This window comes from Thamnophis elegans, chromosome 2, assembly GCF_009769535.1.
Source record: "Thamnophis elegans isolate rThaEle1 chromosome 2, rThaEle1.pri, whole genome shotgun sequence".
Lineage (NCBI taxonomy): Eukaryota > Metazoa > Chordata > Lepidosauria > Squamata > Colubridae > Thamnophis > Thamnophis elegans.
In genome coordinates this window covers 39,670,339-39,694,835 of record NC_045542.1, presented here as the reverse complement: position 1 = coordinate 39,694,835, position 24,497 = coordinate 39,670,339, and the positions used below count along the sequence as shown (strand labels likewise).

Here is a 24,497-nt window from a genome sequence, read left to right as displayed (position 1 = left end):
GGGGAGGTGGGAGGATGGCTAGCAAGGAGGAACAAAAGGGCAGAGAAAACACAATTGTGTGGAATAAGACCCTCTCCTTTTCTGGCACTGAGGACTGTTGATTTATTCTACCTTACTGAATAGTAAGCAGGCAACCTTGTGGTTTGCATGTATTTTAGTTCTGTGGCTCTCCAGTTTCGCATTGTTGAAATTTTGTGTTAAAAAGCAACAAAAATAGTTGCATTGAGTATCTGTTAGTTTTAACCCACTGTTTTGACCCAGCCTTAGCAGAACCAAGAAACAGACTCATTGTCCCCAAAACCCCCTTTTTATTTAGCTACTGTGAATTCATGGCATTTATACATAGAAAAGTCCAAGCAATAATCCTTCCAAGGGTTAATTGCAGTAACAGACCTTAACAGTTCCTTGGATAATTGCCAGGCCGGGATCTTCCAGTCACAAAGCTATAAATTAATTCCTGGCAAGCAGTCTCTGAGGCAGGAACCACGATAAGCAAATATTCTGAAAGAAATCTGAACTGTTGTCTCCTACAACCACCACTCCCCTTTGCTTCTATTTATTCCCCAGCCAGGGAGGGGCCATTCAGCATCCACGTGTGCCTTTCTTCCTGAGTCTGCTCCTGTTCCTCAGTTGTTCTCCTCTCCTGACAGCTCTGCGCATACGCACATCTGGAACAGGCCCCAGCTGTTCTTCTTCCCCACTTATTTCTAGTTCCAAAGGCAGCTGGGAAATTTGGATGGCCCTGGCTCTATCTCTGCTTCCGATGCAGAGCATCCATCAGAGCTCCAGACTCCAGGACTGGCCCAAGTTCCTCCCTAGTCGCTGGTGGGCCTCAACACCCATCTATTTCATAACTATAAAAAATCCTTCTCCATGATCTTAAAGTGGCTCTAATCTGGCAGAATCTCTACTAGACTCTCTGATGACAAAACTTTTCTGTGTCCCGTGCTACAGAACCCTTGTCCACCCAAAGTCGAAAGGAAGGTAGCACCTCCTCTCCAAAAGCAAAATGCTGCTATTGCTTCCCACCTGATTGCCTCCATCTTTTGTATCTCATGTCTTTCCTTTCAGGGAACCGTCTTTCGTGTTTTTTCCATCCCCGAAGGACAAAAGCTCTACGAATTCAGGAGAGGAATGAAGAGGTTGGTCTGCTACTCTTATGTCGGCATTTCACTTGAAATAACAAGTGGATTCTGAGGCTGCCTAATCCAACAAATATTCTGGGCAACTTCATTGATTGATATGTGCCATCAAGTCATTCTTGCCCCCTAGTTACTACATAGATTTCTCCGTGATGATCTATCCCCAATCTGTTCTTTCAAGTGGGCAGCTTAGAATATTTAAGAACATATAGAAGTAGTCCTTGGCTTGCAACCATTCATTTAGTGACCATTCAAAATCGTAAGAAGCACTGAAAAAAGTGACTTATGACTAGTTTTCACAGTTAACAGCCGTTGCAGCATCCCTGTAGTCACATGATCAAAATTTGGACTGACTGTATTTTGGACCAGCTGTAGCCTCAAAATTTGTTTTCAAGGGCAGCCAGATGTAGGGTGCATTGTAGTAATCCCACTTCATCCAAGAGGTCTGGGTAATTTACACAGTGCCCGTTCCTCCCATTTTCTCCGCAACATAAATCCTGTGACATAGGTTTAGTTGAGAGTCATTGGTCCAATCTCATCCAAGAAACAACCACAGCTAAGAATGGGTTAGAATTTGGTTGCTGCGCTCCTAGCCAAATATTCTTAATGCTACACCATTGCTAATCAATTCTTTCGAGATGTTCTCATGGGACTTTTAAAAATCCTACTTCCATCCTACAAAATCTCTCAGGCTTGCTTATGTGGACCAGTTGTTGCATTTTCCTATTCCAGTTAAGTTGCCTGGGTTCTTTCTTCCCTTCACTTTAGGTATGTGAACATCAGCTCCCTTGTGTTCAGTATGGATTCCCAGTTCTTGTGTGCATCAAGTAACACGGAGACGGTGCATATTTTTAAGTTGGAGCATCTCACTGACAGGTGGGTAGCAAAATGAAGCTGCATGTGCCACTAAGCACTGAACTGTATCAAGGAAAGTCTCTCTTGACAGAGTCTTGTAGTTGGCAGTTGGCAGAGGGTTGCAGCTCCAGCCCTTTGGAACGACCTCCCCGTGGAGATCCGGACCCTTACTACCCTCCCGGCCTTCTGCAAAGCCGCTAAGTTCTGGCTGCTCCAGCAAGCCAGGGGGCTTTTGAAATACCCAGCCCCACGGTAACTGTGAATGTTGTGTATTTTAAAGTGTTGTTTTGTCTATTTATCCCCTTCCCTTGTTTATTGTAAGCCGCCCGGAGTCCTTCGGGAGTGGGCGGCATACAAGACCAATAAACAACAACAACAACAACAGATGGAAGCTGAGAAAGATACTCCTCAACAGGTTTAGATCTGCTCACAGACAACCAAGGTTTGCTTATTGGGAGAATTACTTCAGTAATCTCTCTTAATTGGCTACAATTGTTTTTCTACATCCGTGATGGCGAATCTATGGTACACGTTCCACAGGTGGCATACGGAGCCATATTTGTTGGCACGGCAACCCTCAGCTCCAGCGCGTGCCGGCAAGCTGCTTTTGGGGCTTCCAGAGGCCTGGGGGAGACCGTTTTTGCCCTTCCCAGGCTTCAGAAAAGCCTCTGGAGCCTAGGGAGGGTGAAAAACAGGCCCAACCTTCTGGCTGGCCCATTGAGCCTGTTTTTCACCCTCCCCAGGCTCCGGAGGCTTTCCTGAAGCCTGGGGAGGATGAAAAATTCCACCTTCCAGAGGGTCTTGGGGCGGGGGAGGCTGTTTTCACCCTCCCCAGGTTTTAGGAAAGCCTCCGGAGCCTGGGAAGGGTGAAAATCCCCCCCCCCGCATGCACATGTGCAGGTGGGTGAGGTACACGCGTGCGTGCACAATTTTGGCATGCCTTTACAAAAAGTTTAGCAATTACTGTTTTTCATGGATCACTCAAGCTTTGATTTGGCAGCAAGTTTATACCTGAAAACATGTGGGTAGAATGGAAAACATGGCTCGTTCAGATCCAGGTTATTGCCAATTGATTCCCCAATTTGGATTTTGGGTAGTTATATGTTCAAGCTGACTCATTTCCAAGAGCCTATTGCAAATGGCAGTATTGGCATCTGTAGTTCTGGCACTTGTGAAGCCACACAGTGAGATACCGTTGTGATTCAGAAATGGATTTCCTTGGGTTTGTAAAAGCAGTTGTAGGATTAATCAGGGATCAAGGAATAGCAAAATGATGGATTGCTGTTCAAGCTGGACTCAGAAACGTTGACCAAAAACCTGCTATCTGGCAATGGCTTGGTTTCCTGGCCATAGTATTTATCCTAGACCTGTTTAATCTTCTTTATTGGAATAGTGGCTGTGTTGCAGTTATGTTACTAATACAGTCCTAGAAAGTGTTCTTTGCTGCTGCTGTTTCCAGTCTTTTATGCGATTAATTTAAGGCCTTAAACTAGTTTACCAAATGAGAATGTTTGAATATATTGTATCCTACTTTGAATGCCTGTCTGAACACGTACAGCTGCATTCCTCTTCTGAACATCAAGCAGAGAGCAGTCAAAAGAGAGGCAAGCCAGAATTGAGGGAAAAAGTACCTTTATGATAACATTAGATTGTATGGCATCCATCCATTATAAATGTAGAACTCTCCATGGCCAGGAGTGCCTATGTCCACTTCGACAGGTGTGTCAGCTACGTCTTGTTATCAGCAAAAATTCCAGCATTAAGATATGTGTCTAGCTTACCTCAAAAATAGATTACCATGACAAGTGCTGAGCTTGTCATCATCTTGGTCTTGCAATATCCAGAGGTGAATGCTACAACAACATCCTTTTTGGGCTGCCTTACCACAAGTGGGCCAAAAGATCATTGCTAGCTCCTTCTTGCCTGCTATTAAGCCAGGTTGAAGATTTGGGTATTAGTATTCAAACCCCAAACCATTCAGGAACAGTCTACTCTATTCCAGCTCCTGCTGATGCCTGCACAAAACAGGCATGGCTTGGAGATTGCCAGTTGGCAACTTGAAGGTAGGCCTTCACAGCGGTGGCAGTTTCATTTACTTTTATATTATTTGGCTTTGTTATTTTTATAAATAACTCAAGGCGGTGATCATATCTAATACTCCTTCCTCCAATCTTCCCACAACACTTGTCCTGTGAATGACTTCCCTTCAATAGTACTTAGTGCTGGAGTACAGTGGGTGCTTTTTAAAATGCCCTCATTTATGTTGGCTTTTCTTAGACTGATCTTTCAGTAGATTGCTTTGATTTCATAGGTTGCTTTAAAGTTGTTGCTTTCAATTACCTTTGGAAGTAACCAGTTTTGTTGTATACATGATGTACAATGACAATAAAGACTGTACTATACAAAGCCTCTATCCTCACTGAGAGCTGGGATTCATCCTGCGAGAGCTTTAAAGGGGGAAATTCAAGCTTTATGCCTACCACAATACTGTTTTGAGCCACCTCTGAGTATTTGGTGAGAAAGGGGTTTGCGGTGACTTCTTCTACAATAGGATTTCATGCAGTGGGTCACAGCTAATTAATTATAGCCTTCCCTTTCTCTGTGCAAGAGAATCTTGCCAGATGATTACAGATAGACGGTGATCTCTGGCATTGATGTCTAAAGAAGCTTAGGCGTACAGTGTTATATTAAACAGTAACAGATAAACAGCTGATGCAAGTGTCAATGATATTTTAAGTATAGATTTGTTGCTGCTATTTACATAACATCATCCGCCTCTGTGCATTTCATTAAGTTTTAGGGTTTTATTCCTGTATTAGGAACGTCTGAGGGTCCCCATTTCTGAAATGGTGAAGTGAAAGGGAAACAGGGAAGTCTGATGAGGAGTGAAGGATAGATAATGAAATTATCTGTTTTAGGAAATGAAGAACCTTATTGTTGTTATATCGTATGGATGTTCCTGGAGTAGAATGTTATAATCAGGCATTTTGTTTGTCTTAGTCGGCCGGAAGAACCTCCCTCCTGGAGTGGCTACATGGGCAAGATGTTCATGGCTGCCACCAACTATCTCCCTTCTCAAGTATCAGGCATGATGAGCCAAGACCGGGCCTTTGCTACTGTGCGCCTGAACTTCTCTGGACAAAGGAACATCTGTGTGCTCTCGACGTATGTAAGCTGAGCTATAGCAACTAAACAGGATTGCCTTACCATTTGTGTTGGACAAACTATTTTATTTAGGACAGCCACCCCGATTCCCGTGAAAATGTTTCATAAATGGCAGTGTGTGGGGAGAATCAAATAGTGTTGAGAGTAAGGCTAAAACAGTCCCCCATTTTTTCATGTCTTTCTCCCTAGTAACAGATGTTTCTTTATCTCATGCCCACAGTCACTATTACTGTGAATCTTTGAGTTTAGGAAGATAGTCTCTGAATATTATGGTTGCTAAGAGGGGACATTGAGTTGATGTAATATAATCAACATATTGTATCAATAAATTTGCAATGGTTCATGGTTCTGGCATTCTACGAACCAGTGGTACATATTTTGATTTTAGGCACTTAAAATCAGCTAAATGTCCAAACAGTTTTAATCCAGCCAACTTTTAAGTACCAGTGCCACTCTCTATTTATTGGATATCTTCTGTCCTGGGAAAATCTTATTCTAGTATCATTCACTCACTCACCACCTATTACGCTACAAGGTGACTCATATTAATATCTTTCTGATTATGATTTGATTGTCCATTAGGTTGATTGAGGTTACTCTTCTGCAAATTATCAAAAGGAGGGGCATTTCCCCATAGATTTTATTCTTTTTATTCCTCGCTACCCAGCTTATTGCTAATTTGTTGGGCAATATATGAGGGATAGTGGCAACTTCCTGGGGCACACAGGCAGTGTGCAAACCATGGTTTATCTGGTTCTGGCTTATGTAGACAGAGGCTTCAAACATCACAAAATGCGAAACTTTATCTGCATTGATATATATCCTGCATTCATAACATTTGCATTAATATATACAAGGCAAAACTAATTTTGTTATGCTAAACATTATGTGTTGCCCTCCACTTTGAGAGCATAGTAATGTAGGTTATACCATTTGTAGCTATTGTTTCATGACCCAGTGCTGCAAGATAATTTTTAAAAAATAAATAAATATTGGGCCAAATCTCAAAGGGAGAAGAAATTATCTTACGGTACATTGTTTTAAAAGTAAGCTTTGGATTTCGTGGAGAATAATATAACTGCATGTAGTAGATTGGTTAGTAAAATAAGTGAGTTTTCCTCTGCATCACATATACTATGGTGGCTTTATTTAGGAGAAAACCTCCTTGTTGATGTGCCTAATGTAGCCTTATAAAAGGTTCAAAATCATATGTTTATATATCTGCATATATGTCTCTGGTTTTTTACCCCATGTATATTTCTTACTATAAATAAAAAATACTGTAGTAATTGTTTGACTCTAAAATCAGAGGAATAGGCAAAAGTTGGCTGCCAAATCTCTCCCATAAGCATCTTTACCTTACAAATCCATTTTCCAGGAAGTCTAGTGTGGGCAAATAGGTGGTGCAGCCGATTTTTAGAGGTCATTTCAGCTATGTTCCTGTACATTTTTTATTAGGATCCAAAAGTTGCCTCGGCTGTTAGTTACAACATCTGGTGGACATCTTTACATTTACAACCTGGATCCCCAAGATGGCGGAGAATGTGTTTTAATCAAGAAGCACAGGTAACAGCTTAGTTATTTCAAGAATTCAAAGAAAATGTAGAGAAGTAATGTAGGATAATTTAAAAGAGAAGTTACTGGGTAATGACTAGCCTTTATTTCATACCTCCTCCTCTCCCTGGCCCACATTCTTTTAGCTTGCTTGACTTGGTAAAGCCGGAAGAGAACAAAGAAAACGATCTTCTGTCTCCAGTAACTCAAACATATGCTGCTACCGTAGCTAGGCAGACTTCAGTGCCTTCCCCTTCTATGATGCCAGGTCAGTACCAGATTTACAGCTGCGGATTGCTCATTTTAGTCATGTCAGAATTGTTCGCTGCTACATATTTGTGGGTTTCTCTCTCTCATTTTTAAAAAATATTTTTATGAAAATATGTTCAATGCCTTACTTGTCATCTTTGGCACTTTCCTATACCTGTACAAAATGTTGGTATTATTGTAATTTTCTGAAGCTTCTGTTCACAAAATGTTGGAAGGTTGTTTCACAGACGTAGCAAATCCCTTGACACCTCTGGGAATGTCCATGTATTATGTTCACATGAATGTGTGAATGGACAGGGGTTTTACAATAAAGTCCTAATTGTGATGTTTGTGCTGTGATAGTTGAATTACAGGTACAGACCACCACTTGATGCTCTCTAGCCATCCAAAAATTTACGTGGAACGAGAGGTGCCTGTGTAAAAATCATTCTATAATATAAGATTTAGTTTAAAGGCTTTTAAGCTCTGTTGTCTTCTATTGCAGGTTACTCGGAGGATGGGGGAGCCCTTCGAGGAGAGATAATACCTGAGCATGAATTTGCTACTGGGCCAGTGTGTCTGGATGATGAAAATGAATTTCCACCCGTGAGCATTAGGAGTACTTAAAACAGCATTGTGAAATCCGTGCCGAGAAGAAAAGCTTAAGTCTTTTCTTCCGAGCGATCTGTCCCTTCCTCTCCTGCTTGGTAGCCATCTCTTTTCCACTTCTAAAATAACTTGGGGAGGGGATGTGTGACTCCCACCATGGGCTTTTGGAGTGAGGCCTTCTACAAACCTGTTTTCCAAGTATATTTATCATAGGGAATCCGAATTATGCCAGGCTGTGGGCTGCCAGGTGAAGGGAGGGCTGGGTTCCATGCCTTTTGAAGTTCAATCATGTAGCAGTGTCATGTACTTCTAGGCCGCCTCTGGCATCCTTACAAAATTATCCTCCCAAGATAATGATGTCTTCAAGGTGTAGTTCAGATCTGAGCACAAGCTTTGGACGTCAGAGCAACTCTTCACACACTTGTTGCTTTCCAAGTGGTTCGAAACAAGCCCAGGAAAGAAGAGAAACTTACAAAGGGCTGCTGCCTCAAAAATGTGAAAGGAAGACTTGTATTTCCCATATGATTCCACTTGCCTTATTTTCTACACCCCTTTGGTTGGTGAATGCAGCATCAAGGTTGCCTGAAGCTTTGTACCTCCCTGTTCTGCCCTTTCTCCATAGTGGGAGGAGGATGTTTGTAGCGAGATCAGGGGAATGAGCTCCCCAGCGTCATTTGTTGGCGTTGCAATGGTCAGGGGGATTTACTGCCATGCCTGGGCTACTAGAGACAGAGACTGCCTATTTCTGAGGGAGATAAGAGGTTAAGAAAGATGAAATATAAATAAGTAAGTAAAATGTCAGGAGCACAAGGCAAAAAGAGACGGAGCAGCCATCCCAGCAGATGCCTGAGTTCACTGAGCATTGAGGCTGTATCTTTGAAGCTTCTCTGTCTCTGTTGATGCAGGTGCATTATCCAAAATAGAATGGGGGAAAGGAAGAAGAGGAGTTGTACTCACTTGACCTTTAAAAGGGAGGACTTAAAACTTTTTTCATGGAGACATTTTTCGAATAGGCTATTTATATGGGCTAGCATTTTTCCTTCTTGTGAAATTTTTTTTTAAAATCTTGCCAGGCCTTTCAGTCAAGGCTTTCTTGTTCCTAAGAATTAACAACCCCTTTTCTAAGATGTGTAAGTTTCCTGAGAGTAGGGGCTGCTCCAGCTTGTTCTTTACATGAGATGAAAAATCCCAGATATAGAATGGGATCATGAGGGAGCAGCCTTCCTAGAACTAGTGCTGCACAAAGTCCTCCAAGTGATCCCATCCTTCTCAAGTGATTTTAATTGGAAGTAGCAAGGAAGTCGTGGGTACCTCCATACTACAGCTTGCTTAGATACCTATCTTGCTTCTGCTGTTATTTATTCTCCTTTCTGCCCCTGCCTTGACCATCCCAACAGTCTATAACTTCTGAAAAGAGTGGTTCTCTCTAGGACATCAGTTGGACCCAAAGATTTCCTCTTCAGATGCACAAAGGGTGGCTCTACAGGTAGTCTTCGACGTAGGACCACAACTGAGCCCCAAAGTTCCATTACTAATTGTTAAGTGATTTTTTTGCCCCATTTTATGAGCTTTCTTGTCATAGTTTTTAAATGAAACACTGCAGTTGTTAAGTTAGTAACATGTTGTTAAGTGAATCTGGCTTCCGCATTCACTTTACTTGTCAGAAAGTCGCAAAAGGTGATCAGATGACCTTGGGACACTTGCAACCGTCATAAATATGAGCCAGTTGTCAAGCGCCTGAATTTTAACCAGGTGGCTATTAGGATGCTGCAACGGTCATAAAGTGTGAAAAACGGCCATTCAGTTTTTCAGTGCTGTTATCACTAAACAAATGGTTGTAAGTCGAGGACTATCTGTAATGGCATGGCCAGACACATGTTTCTTTGCTCACTAGGCCTGTGCATGGACTTGTGTATATTTTCCATTAAAGCTACAGCAAGTGGAAAATTATACTTAAAACTGGAGACCAAAGGCATTCAATTTGGGTATTTATTGCTGATTCTACAGGGAAGCCAGAGCTAAATATGTCCCTTCTACTTCTTATTAGCTAAGCCAGTTTGGAATTCTGTTTGTTTCTCCCCCCCCCTTTTTTTTTTCTTCTAAAGGTAATCATGGCCATGACCAGTATTCAGAAAAAAAAAAGTATTATATTTAAAACTGATTTGTATTCTTCCAGTTTTTATTTCTTACATTAATACATGGGCATATAAATTTACTGAGCTTCCAGAGCTATCCTATCTGGGTTGTGAAATTTTAGGATGGCTATTACATGACAGCAAGCTGATACAGAAATTCACAATAGCTCTTTGCTGCCATGCAGTGGCCATTCACTCACATTTATCCAATTTTAATTAACATATAGTATTTAGATTTTTGTTCTTTATTGTATAATTACTTTCTTTGTTGTGCTTGGTGCTAGTGTTGCAATTTTTTACTATTATAAAATTATGAAACTTGTACCTTTAAAAAAAACCCATCTAGTTGTAATCTAGATTTCTGCAGCCCAGATACAGTAGCTTTAATTAGCAATTGCTTTAATTGTGCTCAGCAATATTGTTCAGGTCATTAAGGAGCTATTCCATTTGTTTTTAAGCATGTGTTTTATTTTACCTTTGGCTGCCATAATAAAAGAGGGTGGATTACAGCTCTTCAGCATTCGTCATGCCTCTCAAATCTAGTAACTTGATTGGTAGACATGCTCTTATCCTTTGTTTTTTGCCATGCTACTTATGAACCACTCTTAATACAGTATAAAATTGTGGTAATGAAGTATCTTATTCATAGAATAAGAAAGCTATAAAAATGAAGGGGGGGAATGAAAAGAAAGCAGCAAAGAAGGCAAATGTGATTGAAGTTCCCTTTTCTTTTCTTTTTTCTTCGTCCCTATCTGGGTTTGCCATCTTTGCTCTTTTTTGTTTTATGTTATGTTGTTTGAACTTTTTTTTAAATAAAACATTTTGTAAACCTCCCAGAGTTGATGCGATTTGGACAGCATCTAAATTTAATAAACAGAAACATGGGACTTCAATAAACAGCCTGTAAGACGTCTCTGTGTTTCTTATCCAAATTAATCCTACCTTTCATTTTCTAACACTTCAACATCAAAACTTACAAGGTTTCTAAGTCCTGCTAGGTTTCTATCAGGAGAGCAGAAGCGATGGAGAAATTATTTCCATTGGTTTCTCTCCTATTAATAGCTTCCATCCTGAAATCAGAGACAAAAACCTTTCAAATCCAATATTCCTTAAAATGGGCCCTTATACATTATAGGGTGAAGGGTTGCAGTCTCTACCCACTTTCAGTACAACTTGTTCGCTAGTTGCCCTCTGTTAACCAAACTCAACTCACAGAGTGGTTGTTGATGTGGGGGGAAATAGGAGGAGGAAGGAGTATTGTCTATATTTGGAAATATATTATTGCCAAGAAAACTATGTAGATGTGCACGAGGCCAAAGGGAGTTGAATTAATTTTACCATACTAGACATAAGATGCTAAATGAAATACATAATATTAAGATTTGGCACAAAGTTAGCCAGATTATTATTATAAATAATAATAAAAACAGTACATACTATTACCAGAGATCCATAATCCACTAATATACCACATTTTCTGATGTGCCTTATTTGTCTTTTATTGTGAACCAATACAATAAACATGTCATTACAGAGATGATGGTATGTATCATTCTCTACTTGGAATTGTTCTGGATATGATAAAAGTTGTCTTCTCTCTATGGAAAATGGGAACAATTATGGAAACTGTCAAAGAAGCCTTGATCTGCCTTTAAACACGAATGCTTTAGGACAGCCATCTAGTTTTTGCTTGTGAAATAGTTTACGGGGCATGTTCAGCGTTACACTATATTGCATAAGGTAGGTAGCAGCAGCAGTACCATATTCTCTTGCTGGTTGAGTTGTTACTTTGCAATGTCAGAAAGTAAACTACGGGTTACTGCTACCAGGATCAAAAGCTGATGAAGTAAAGCCCCAACAGTATGACTAAGATTTTAAGAAACAGAAGCATCAGACACTTTTCAAAGAGCTGGGAAGGCTTGCTGTGTCTTAACAAGAACTCCGTTTGTTTTGTACTCTAATTGACAACTTCTCATGATGGCCTTTGGAGTGACAAACCCACACTACACATGTTACTTTTAGCCAGTATGCTGAGCTGTTGCCTTACTTCTTTCTTCTATATTTAAATAACTGATTCTTCAAGTTGATCCAGCTTGTCCTAAGTTTGCAGAGAAACACATGCAGGAATCATTATTTAACCTAGGAATATATTTTTAATCCAGATCTCAACACACATTTATTTCTGAGCCAGATTTTTTTTCTGTCATTTGAGGACAAAGCCCTAAGGGAGGCCCAGAAACCCATCAGCTTTGCCAAAAGTGAAACGGTGCTGTGGCTTTCATCTCCCCGCTGCTTCCCTCTGCATGCCTCTCAAGCCTGTTTGCAGCACCCCATGCTCAACGGCACATGACCAGGGAAAGTAAGGCCGTTCTGTTTTGATTTTGGTAGATAATCTTATGCCGTGGAAGCCGGACGAACAAAGTGAAGCGATCATGAGGAGAGGCAAACAACACAACACACAGCGGCGGATGGGAGGTAGTTTGGAAAAACAAGGGGGAATGTAGAAGAACCCACAAATGTGGGGCAAACCAGAGACGCTCCAGTGCTTTTCACACAGTATGTTTCTCTTTTCCTAGTTGACGTTTATCTGCCCCTCTTTTGTGTATTTTCTTAAAATGCTCTATGGTTGGTATCAATGTACTGTATATGCACATTGTTCTCAAGAACCACAATATAAATGCAGCTAATTGAAGCTCCAATTTTATACTCCAGCTAGCTCTTTTATTTATGTCATGTATAAATGTACTTATAAAAGAACCTACTGATTTATGTCCTTGTACAGTATACGCATGATTAATTTACCCATGCAGAATATTTTTGCAATTATCTACTTGAATAAAAGGAAATCCCCAACTTTCAGAGTTGGAGGAATGCTGAAATATTTGTCAATAAAATCATCATGAGGTTAACAGGAGCTGTGTCTCCACTCATGTTCCTCCTTCTTACGTAACCTGGAAAATAAATGCATACATAACTCCCATCATACACTTCTCTTTCAGGGAAGCAAAGTGCAGCAAAGGGGTAAGAAAAACCTTGATATCAGTCCAGATTTTGGATGGATAAACTGTGCACATGTAAATTCATGGTAACCTTTTTTTTACTTATTCTACACAGTGGCAGCCTATTTCCCCAGCCTCAATTATTCTTTTCAGGGAAAATCAGACCCAAATCAAGTTGAGAGTTCAACAATGAGAGCTATTTTTTAAAAAAATACAAATATATTATGAGCCTGAATAACTGTAAAAAGAAACTGTTACATGTAATATTGGCAAATGGTTGATAAAAAATTAAGCATATTGTATTATTACAAAAGAATCACAACTGTCTTAACTGTTCGAATTTAACTTTGTTTAACTTTGAATGACATTTGTGGCCTGTAATGCCAAACTTTCTGAGGTACTTGGATTATAATCTGACTTTAGGCAATGCACATGGCTTCTGGTAAAAATTAGCAATCTTAGCAATATAGTTCTTTCCTGCCTATTATAATTTGTACTCTTATCTTATGCTCTGACATCCTTATTCCTGCTTTTCTGTGATGCACAAAGAGTACAAGGAGACATATCATTGTGTTGGATTCTAGCTGAGCTAGACTTAATCAAGGGGTATCAAATAGCTGTCTAAACATTTTAGTCCCATATTTCAGTTATGAGAAGCTAAATTTTGTACAAAGATATGAGATAAATTATTATATAAAATCCAAACCTAGAATGTTGTAAATTTTGTAGCAGTTTTGTCCACGTGACTTCTAGCTCTCCTGGGAGGACACAGAAGGTTGCAAACTCCGAAGTTGTTTAACATTTTTCCAAAGATAAGTTAGCATAAGTCGATTCACATCTGCAGGCCAAGTGTTGGGGGTTGCAACAGGGGATCGCATCTGCATCGTGAGAATAATCTGCTATAGAGGCATTATCTGATGCAATATCCTGAAGAATATCCATAAGGGCCTTATTTACCAATGGCAAGACAGAACGATACTCGGCACTGTGAATGTCCATCGGCTCTTGCTCTTGAATATCATGCTGCAAGTTAAAAATGAGAGGTGGCTGATGATGTACTTCCTGACCAATGCTTCCATCACATGCTTTGGCACCACCTAGAAAGAGAGAAATCACCCACATTCTTTTTTAACTTCTATCTTTTCAGGCAACTATTCTACATTATGAGAAAGAATAATCTGGGTGTACTACTGTAGGCTGAGCGTAAAATAGTCCTTGATGTACAACCACAATTCAGCTCAAAATTTCCATTGCTAAGCAAGATAGTTGTTAAGTGAATTTTGTCCTCTTTTACCACCTTTCTTTCCAGTTGTTAAGTGAACCACTATTTGTTATGATAGTAACATGGTCATTGAGTCTGGTTTCCCCACTGACTTTGTCAGAAGGTCACAAAAGGGGGCCACGGGAACCCAGGACACAGCAACCATTATAAAAATGAGCCAGTTGCCAAACGTCTGAATTTTGTCACATGACCACAGAGATGCTGCAACAGTTGTGTGAAAAATGATTTGAAGTCACTTTTTCTAGTGTCATTGTAACTTTGAACAGTCACTAAACAAACTGTTGTAAGTCGAGGACTACCTATACAAGTCCAGCCAAAGGGTAAGCACTTAATGTAATGATTTTAGCAGAAGGAAAAGGAATGTAACTTTTGTGATAGAATTCCTCAATTCTAAACTCAACAGCTAACTATTTTAATAAAATATTTGCAGCCAAATTGCAACAGGACATATATTTCTAAAGCAATAAAAGAGTGAAGAGGGCAGAATTTTTCCAACTTCCCACCAAAGGAAATAAGGTGCTGTTTTCCTGCATTTTAAAGTACTTTTGAGTTAAATTGCCAACTGTATGTATTCCTTAACTAGGGCCCCATGGAGGGGTCTGAAAAAATTCTAAGTAACGGTACATTTTTAGAAAGAGAAAAAGCATAAAAAACAACCTTCAAATGTATACAATGAATTGGAGTTATTTTCTAATTTCTACTATTTTGCATAGAAGTATAGGTGTTTAGCGGAGAGACCAGTGTTTCTCAGTATTTCCTAACATGTTTGTTAATATTTGGTACACTGAAGATTTTAGTACAGGTTGTCCTCGAGATACAACCATAATGGAGCCTGACCATTACAGCCGCATGTTGTGGCAGTCGTTAGGAGAAACATATCGCCTAATGAGCCTCCGCATCCCTGCTCTCCCCAATGAAATATAAAACAAACATGCAGGTTGTTAAATGGAAGGTGAGGCCGTCGGAGGCCTAGTATAAACCCAGGCCTCACTGCCTGGCCCTCCCAAGGCTTCTCCAGAGACGCCCTGTGCTCCACTTCCCACATCTTGGGTCTCAAGAGGATTTTCCCTAGATCTACTGGGTCTTCCCAGGCCTTAGGCCTGGTGCCCACCTCACCTCGGAAGACTCCGAGGCCTTCCAGAGCACTGGAATGGCTTCTTTCTTTGCACATGGCATGGTCCGAAAGCGGCTGTCATTTTGTCCCACCCACAAAATAGCAGCATGATTCAGGTCGCTTCCACACAGCCAGAGAGCAAACTGCTTCATTTTGCTGCCTTAACAAACTCTGCAACAAGCTTCTGAAGCAATGTGGAGACCTCTCTGAGGCAGCAGAATGAAGCAGCTTGTCTGGTGGCCCCCGCATTTTGTTCCCGCCTGTTAGTATCACTCAAGATGCTTACAAGGAAAAAATACTGTGGCATTTGGGTCCCTGTCACACGGCCCGGGGACAAACTGCTTGATTTTTCTGCTTTCTTATGGTATGCATAGCGCTGCAAAAGCTTTCTGTAGCATTCACAAGATTCTGCAGCCCTGTACAGACCTCTCTAAGGCAGGACAATGAAGCAATTTCACTGGCGTCCACCATTTTGTCCCACCCACAAATGTCGGCTGAATTTGGATCGTTACTGGACAGCCCAGGATCCCATGGCCTGCCTCCTTCCACCACCTGAGGTCTGGAGAGTTTCAGGAGGTAAGTATGGGGTATGATGGGTGTGTGGGGAGCAGGCCCAAGTGTTGCAGGGTTCTAGTAGGATAAGAATGCGGAAAAGAAGTGGGAGAGTGCCACAGCAACCCTGTTGTGGGTTGTAAGGGTGAACAACTGCAGGCCTGCTGCAGCCATTGTATCTTTGAAACAGGGACATACAGTATGTAGATTTTTGGGAATCTCATCATTTTGAATGTTTGTCAATTGGCCTGTCATAACCGGAGGGTTGGCTGTAAGATGGGTTCACTACCATGAGCAAAAAATAGGTTTGGCTGTCCTCAAAGCACAGCACACAATAAAGCCATGGGAACATGTAAGCATCTTGAGTGATACAGCAAACCACAGTCTTGGTGCTCTAGCTCAAAATATGCAAGATGCAAATTTGATTCCATTGGAGCTTTTTGTCAAAGCATTTGCCAAAGAAATAGCCTCTCATGAATAGTACTCAATTTAGAAGAAAATCTTAACTTGAAAACATCTGATGTTATTTGGGCTAGAATCTGCTGAAAACAAGGAAAACTTATCACAGTTTCTCCCGATAGATCTGTGAAATGTTACACCAATGCCTTGGTGAAAGAATTTACATTTAAACCAATGGATGAACTGGCAACTTCTTTCTTCACAATGCAGTAGGATGCTAGAGCATTGATGTAGCACAATGTGGATGCTGTTTCTATACATTTCATTGATTCATGGTGCAATTGGTTGTCAATATCTTTCTCAAAGATAACTAACTAACCATATCAGAGGCTTCAACTAATAAAATAACTGAAGTTTTAAATTTGTTTTTAAAGAAAATGAAAAGAAAAAACACCTCATAGAGCCACGCCCAGGCAATAGTGCTTAGCTGTTGCTCTGGATTTGTCATGTTGGTAAAGGTAAAGGTTCCCCTTGCACATATGTGCTAGTTTTTCCTGACTTTGGGGGGCAGTGCTCATCTCCGTTTCAAAGCTGAAGAGCCAGCGCTGTCCGAAGACATCTCTGTGGTCATGTGGGTGGCATGACTAAACACCGAAAGCCCACGGAACACTGTTACCTTCCCACCAAAGGTGGTTCCTATTTTTCTACTTGCATTTTTACATGCTTTCGAACTGGTAGGTTGGCAGAACCTGGGGCAAGTAATGGAATTCACTCCGTTACGCAACGCTAGGGATTCAAACCATCATGTTGATAAAAGATAAAGAAGTAAGTTTTAATCGCAATTCATTTCATATAAAGACAACTATTGGCTGTTCCAGTTTATCTGAGTTATTTGTTGAATTTGATTATCAAAGTTTTATCAAGTTTTGTGAAGATTGATGTTTTAAATTAGTATCTTTCGCAGTTTTTATATCTATTTGGAAGTAAGTCATTAAAAAAACCTTGTTTCATATAATTCCTGGTTTTCAAATTTGAACTGAATAGTGAAAAAGAATTTTTTCCTCAAGCAAACAAGGAGTGTTGTCTGATGTGTCCACAGACTAAACCTTTCACTGGCACATACGATTGACATTCTTGAATCTAAACGACTTCCATTCAAAAGTTACATGGAAAACTCTACAAATGTGAAACCAAATGCAAAGTCACCAAAAATAGCTTGCGGGGGAGAATAATCCAGTTTTGGAAATATTGAATGCAAACTGAGATGACCAACTTTCCCTGTTTTCATCATTGAAAATGAAGGCTAAAATTATAAAGATGTAAAGGGCAAAGTTGTGTTTCCCCAGGACTGCCTTGCAGAAGAATAGCCAAATTCATCTCCTATTTCCCAGACAACATTTCTAGCAACCCTAGTCATAAATTATAATCCATTCTCTGCCAGATGTTTTGCAAGAACAAGCATTCAATATAAAACATGATTCAAACAAAAACATTTCAGAAATTCAAGCCTGGAGCAAATTTGGATAATTAGCTTGAGGAATTGGGAAAGGGGAATTTATCTTTCTGTTTTTTATGTACATTTGTCAAAAAGAAGGTTTTAAACTTACAGTACAAACAAAACAAAGGAATAACTGGATTTCAAAACTGATCTGCACTACATATTGTGGTTTTTCAAACTTTTTAAATTCATAAAGAAAAAGCAGCATTATCTTTCAGATTAAAGTACTTCTTTAATCTGGTATACTCCTTTCATGTCAATTCACATTTTCATTAATGTTTATATACACACACATTAAAAAAATCTAATAGGTTTTTGTACTTATTTTTAATTACAAATTTAATGAGTTATTAAAAGGGGAGTTAGTTTAAAACATAGGTGGAGAAGTATAAGCATTACAAAAGGGGATTTGATCCTGAAGAATTGTGGAAATGCTTTTCTACTGCATAAACAACATGGATAAATTATTAATGAATACAGATATCAATTATGGGTCGTAACAGTCAACAACATTTACGTAATTAACTACAGTGAAAATGGTATTTCTTGAGATTTCAGAAGAGAGTTCACTAAAATACAAATATATGACTCGTGCATAGATATGCATTACATTTCTAGTTTTTGACATTTCTAGTCCGCATTCAACACACTTATCACAACTGAATCCAGAATTTTGGTTGCAAGTCATCATGGCATTAAGCAGGTCACCATATGACCTGATTTGATTTCATGACTGTTTTAATGATGGTTGTAAAGCGAGTCATCGTGGTCATTAATTGAACCACATGATTGTTAAATGAACCATGTGCTTGTTAAGTGAATGTCTTCTCCTAAATGGGCATTTTTTGCTGGAAACCAGGAAAAAGAAGTTGCAAATTACGATCACAGGACATAATAACCAGTTTTTATTTGGGCCAGTTGTTAAGTGCTTTAAATATAACTGGGTGTGGTGAAATGGTAGTAGTAACTTCAAGGATTAGTTGTAAATAACTTTTTGGGGAGGTTGCACTATTGTAAGTTTCCTTACTTTCCTTACTTACTTTAAAAAATATTACTTATGGAACTACAGGAATGGAAAAAGAAGTTTTTTTATATGTTAAACTGTCTAAATTGCTCCCCAAACAATCCTGCAAAATTTAACATCCTATAGGAACATATCTTGATGGAGTCAGAAAAGCCGTTTTCCTTCGAGGCAACCAAAGATGATTGAATGCCTAACGTCCCTTGTTTCAACAACTTGTCTAGTGCAGACCTGTCTGGTTCTGCACCATCACACTAACTGCCTTGGAGATAAATAAGGAACCAGCAGTTCAATGATTTTGTGCCATATGTTTGGGCTCCATCTCCATCTTACTGGATTGATGGAGAGATCCAAAAAAGCATATCTTATGGCATGCTATTTCTCAACCTAATCCTATTAATAAGCAGTGCTTCCCATGAGAACTTCTAGTAATTGCCTGGGATGCTCGCCACTGAAGTTGTGGTGTAAGGCCAAAATCCAGGTGGAATTCTTTACAGTTTTCAAAGCATATTGAACTTTATCATGGTACTTATTGGATTTATAGTCCAGACATTGTTGAAGCTACAGTATAAGATAAGAAGCCACTGGGATTTAGTTCCAGCTTCTTCCAGTTTCCAAGACATTTTTATGGGGTGCATGATATAGCATGAGATAATTTAGTGATGGGTTTTATATCTGAACAGTTGGAATGTCACCAAGCCACTTTGGCTACTTTGGCTCAAGATCAAAAAGTGAAATGTGTGTGTCCTATATTTTAATCCACTAGTCACAGAAGTGGTAGTTCAAGAGAATGGCAGTTCAAGGCATAGTCTCTATGCCTACTCCATCTAGATAAGCCATCAGTAGAATAGCTTTCCTTAGTGCACACATTCCTTTTTTCGGCATGTGGAGATACCGATGATGGATTTCTTGGCCAACTGTTCTAACAACCAAGGTAAGACTTCTACAGAGAGTAGGTCTAGGATCCCATGGAGATATTTTGCAGTTCCACTAATCTTCAAGTATCCAATACCTGTTTTTCCACTCCTGTTAGAGACATGTGTTATTATCAGGATGAAATCTTCCATGATTGTTTGTACAAGGCAGAGTGCATATTCCCCCACAACATTTTGCCAAATAGATGACTGTATATGTGAGAATTTAGCCTCAAAGACATATCCCATCAGCATTCAAAGTCATTCTATGCAATTCCATTGTTGGAAATCTGCTCTCAGATTTGTGTTACGCCTTGGATCCAGCCAGACCAACCTCAACACGCAAAGATCATCTTGGGAACTTTTTTTGTAGTATTGCAAGACAGGAAACACTGGTTTGTCTTTCAGATCTGCTAATCAGATGAATGTATTTTATCTGAAACAAATAAAACAGATCTATCCCCCTCCTCCAAACTTTTTTTTCCTTATTAAAATGTGGCCGGCAATTAAAAAAAAAAAGTATAGCGTTATCACCTATAATTTAGTGATTACCGTATTTTTCGGACTATAAGATGCACCAGTGTATAAGATGCACCAAGATTTCAAAGAGATAAATCAGGAAAAAAAGCTTTTGTCCTCCCCGGCCCCCAGGAGCACTCTGCAGGCTTCAACAGGGCTTGGGGAAGACAAAAATGCCCCCGTTTTTCACCAAAATGGGGGCATTTTTCCCTTCCCCCAGCCCCACTGAAACCTGCAGAGTGCTCCTGAGGGGTGGGGGAAGGCAAAAACAAGCCTGTTTTTCACAAAAATTAGATGCGGGGTCAGGGCTTCGGGAGGCCAAAAATAGCTGTATTCAATGTATAATACACACCAAAATTTCCACACTCTTTTAGAGGGGATTTATCTTATACTCCGAAAAATACAGTAACTATTTCACTACCTGCAAGATGCTTCTTTTGAGCTTCATATGCTTAAAATCTGTGAAATATGTAGTGCAAGGGTTCCTGCAATAGAACCACCATATAGCTTAGGATTCCTGTTCCTCAAACAAGAGTACATGCACAATCATTAAATCTGAGTGGTCAGCTGGTTTTGATCACTGGCATAATCTAATAGCACATTATTTAAGCCCTATTACAGGGTTTACTACTTTGCTTTATCTGGTAGTCATAAACGCATCCAGATTGTGTAACCTGGTGATGGAATGGAAAAAGAAGAGATGAAAATCAATACTAGATTGCTGAAAGGAATTCTTTCCATCACAACTGAAAAGTGCCAAGCATTAAGAAAAGGACAGAGATATCTTTTTACTGTACCAAAATTGATTTTATGGGGAAACCCAAAATTAAAAATTGGGGGAAAAGATGGTAATATGGAAAAATTTGATGGAATTGGGGGTACTGACTTTGAACCAATTGATAGATGATGATATTTTTAAAATATATGATGTGTTAAGAGATAGATATCTATCAGGTATCACCCAATGACAACCTTTACAGTTACAAGATTTTTTTAACAACATTGTCTGGACAAGCAAAATTTTTAGCTTCTGGGATACCTGAGATATTAGAATAACGTTAAATTGTTTAAAACTTTAAAAACCCCTACCATTAGTTTTTTAGCTATTTCTTATCAATAATTTAATAAAAATATTGCATTTAAGAAAACAGTGCAATAAAGAATTAAAGGATCCTATATTGCCTAGACAATGGGAGAGTGTCTTAAGTTCTTTAGCAAGAATGCCAATGACCTCAAATTACAACGTATGCAACAACAACAACCAATATTTAGAAGTTATTGGACCCCATTACGTTTGTATAGAAAAGAGTTATGAAAAACAGAATTTTATTGGAGATGTACTAAGGATAATGTTTCTTTAAAACATTTTCTACAATGTCTTACACTTACCAAATTTTAGAAGGTAGTAGACTATATAAACTTGATTGTGCAACAAAAGCAATACTTTTCTAAGGATAATATTCTTTTGAATTACATATCTATTACATGGAATGTGACAATTGGACAATGTAAATGGATTCTCTGTGTCTTTATTATGGCTAAAAGACTGATATTGCAAGATTGGAAAAATAATTAAATGACCTCTTTCACTCAGTGGACTGAAGACCTGACTGCACTTGCCATTTATAAGTGGATTGCTTATAGAGGTAAATTTGTATGGACAAGTACAATAAAATATGGAATACATTTATACAGAATACAGTAAGTTAAAATGATGGTATATAAATGTATTAGAAATGTACATATTTGAACATTAGTAATTATGCAAAATTGTAAATATTTTTACAATGACATTAGTTATATTTTTTCAATTTTTGTTAAATGTGTTTTTTACGTATTTGTCTTCTCTTTGACAATGTATGCATCTCCTTCATTATTTTTGAGTTTGGGTCTTTTTTTTCTGCTGAGAAAAAGTACCGTAGGTAGGACATAGAAAAAGAAACACAGTAGGACTCTAACTATAGACTTCTGGAGGAGTCACTGGGAAAACACTGTGGGAGGAAAGGTAATGCCATTGTTTGTATGCAATGATATCTATGCCATCTGGCAGAGAACAAGGCAAGAACCTGGTAATTATAGCTCAGAAGCTCAACCCCTGCAAGTGTCTATAGGCTTTTATAGGATTTATATCTCTATTCCAAAATAAGAGACATACGGAAGACCATCAAATTGTCCTGTTGTTTTGCTTTTTAAATGCTGTTTTAAAAAGGAGCAGATGTCCCTAGGAAAATATCATATTGTTGTTTAATTTTTTCTTTTCACATGCTTTTTCTTTCCTCTGAAGACACGGGATATGTGACTGCTTGGCCAGAGGGAGGAGGGGGGAAGTTGATCCTTTCATGGCTGGAAGGTATGAGCCAGTCAAGAGTAAACTTCACAGTTCACAGCTGGTTCTTCAACTGTGTGAATAGTAAGCTTCAGTGAGCATGGTGGAATATAAATTGAAATCCTCTAAAATGTCAGTAAAAGTCTGAGAAAAAATGAAACATAAGCCCAGAGGGAGCTGTATATTTTGTCTCCCTTAAAAGTACAGTACCTGGGGAACCTGGATCTCAGAATTGAACCTCCAGACCAATTATACACCTCAAGAACCACCAGCCTATAACACCCAGGATGCCAATCAACATTCCTTTTCTCAAAGGCTGAGTTCTTGAACTCCCATTAGGCAGCAGTTCTCATACCAAGGTTTCACTACATATCTTCTTAAATATTTTCTCCATTCCAGCTTTGTCCAAAGAATTCTCCTGTAATTCCCAATGCTCCTCTATTGAAATCCAGAAATAAAATACTCAACAAAATCAAACTTTTTATCAGAATTTCGGCATAGTGGTATGAACCATGGCAAAACAGAGAGTCTACTCCCTAACCAGAATAAACTCAGATGCCATATAATACGACATTATAAAACCATCATCTTTTGTTGATGCTTCTGTCTTTATTCAGTGTATTTTTCAAAAATAAATTCTGTGGAATTACTTTCTTGTTTTACTTTCTTGAATTACTTTCGTATAGAACATTATTTTAAAATTCCTCCCTTTGGAGAAGAGCTGGAAACAAATAATTGCTAGGACACTAACCCGTTTTGAAACTAAGGCTTAGTAATAACTAACTTGTAAAAATTTCTTTTATTCACATTTCATTACTTTTAAACACATTACTAGATGAATACACTATGGGAATATTCAGAAATACATAATAAACCCCAATAAATAATGTACCTGTAAGATAAAAGGCTTTATATTGGTCCAACCGAAGAGACTGTATTTCTCCGTATTTTCCAGCTGCACCACTGTTGGGATGGAATAATGTCTAGAAGAAAAAGAAATTAGGAAGATTAGAAAGTGCTCTCTTTTGCTTAATGTCATAGGAAGCTGCATATATTCCAATAGAAAAGAATACTTGTAGTCAGGGTTGAACTGTGGAGACCTTGGTGCTTTCTAAGCTTGATGGTTTTCTTGCAGACATTTCATACCCAACTAGGTCACCTCATCAATGTGAGTGAATGATGACAACATTCAAACTGATGTTACCTAGCTGAGTAATGAGATGTCTGCAAGCAATCAACTAAACTCAATGAGTATCCAGAATTGTACATACACAAATTCAAATAGTAATATGCATCTAATTATGTTGTTCCCATTAATACTTACCGGTAGAAGAATCCAAACTGTTAATTGCTTATTTCCACTCCCATGGACTTTTTAAATCTAGCTAGACTGAACTCTGCCCACTCCTCAGAATCAGAAAAAATTCAGAAAATGAAATGACTTTCTGTAGCATGCATATTTAATTTAGTAGGCTTGTGTGTTGCTTTCAAAATATGTAAAACTAATTAAGCAAGACAAAACTAGAGCAGGGCAAAACAAATATATCTACTACCGGGAATCTATATACCCGTCATGGCGAACCTATGGCACGCTTGCCAGAGGTGGCACGCAGAGCCTTCTCTGTGGGCACATGTGCCATCGCCAGCTGCCCCTCATGCATGCTGGCCAGCTGGTCTTCACGGCCTGAAAATAGCCCAATAATGGCCATTTTCTGGGCTGTTTTTGGGCCTTTTTAGGGCTGTTTTCAGGCTGTTTTGGGGCCATTTTCCTGGCTGAAAAAACGGCCACAAAACAAGCATGCATGCATGCACCAGCCAGCTGGTCTTCGGGTTTCCGGCACTCCAGCACGCGCACATGCACGCACATTCCGGTTTGGGCACTCAGTGTCGAAAAGGTTCGCCATCACTGCTATATACAGTACTTAACTCCATTTCCTACGATTAAGGTCCATTTGATTCAATGGGGCTTGCTTTTTTTTAAAAAAAAATTGTCTTTATATGCTGAACATAATGAAAGAACTGAAATTCCATATATGGAAAACAGATTTATTGTTGGCCTCTGAAACAAACTCTCTTCCCTCACCCTGTAATTAAAACAGGGCCTTTCACTAGTCACTTGTATCTTTTCGGCATGCCTGCTTCAGAAATTCATATTCTTGAGTTA

General features: G+C 39.2%; 2 protein-coding genes across 7 annotated transcripts in view; one reads left to right on the top strand and one right to left on the bottom strand.

The window, feature by feature from the left end:
- The window catches only part of WIPI1 (WD repeat domain, phosphoinositide interacting 1), a 48,431-nt gene extending 35,554 nt beyond the window's left edge, over window positions 1-12,877 (top strand). For both annotated transcript variants that reach the window (XM_032209548.1, XM_032209547.1), the window contains exons 7-13: window positions 1,072-1,142; window positions 1,911-2,018; window positions 4,998-5,162; window positions 6,621-6,728; window positions 6,863-6,984; window positions 7,471-7,571; window positions 12,098-12,877. In XM_032209548.1, coding sequence (XP_032065439.1) covers window positions 1,072-1,142; window positions 1,911-2,018; window positions 4,998-5,162; window positions 6,621-6,728; window positions 6,863-6,984; window positions 7,471-7,571; window positions 12,098-12,145 — 723 coding nt within the window. In that variant the 3' untranslated portion in view covers window positions 12,146-12,877. The remainder of the gene's footprint in view (window positions 1-1,071; window positions 1,143-1,910; window positions 2,019-4,997; window positions 5,163-6,620; window positions 6,729-6,862; window positions 6,985-7,470; window positions 7,572-12,097) is intronic.
- ARSG (arylsulfatase G) overlaps window positions 9,680-24,497 on the bottom strand; it is a 124,707-nt gene continuing 109,889 nt past the window's right edge. For 3 of the 5 annotated variants that reach the window (XM_032209542.1, XM_032209543.1, XM_032209544.1), the window contains 2 exons: window positions 23,226-23,316; window positions 12,331-13,805 (listed from right to left, as the gene is read on the bottom strand). In XM_032209542.1, the coding sequence (XP_032065433.1) occupies window positions 13,504-13,805; window positions 23,226-23,316 (393 nt within the window). In that variant the 3' untranslated portion in view covers window positions 12,331-13,503. Of the gene's footprint in view, window positions 13,806-23,225; window positions 23,317-24,497 lie in introns of all 5 variants that reach the window. The other 2 variants (XR_004254684.1, XM_032209545.1) reach the window with 2 other exon arrangements.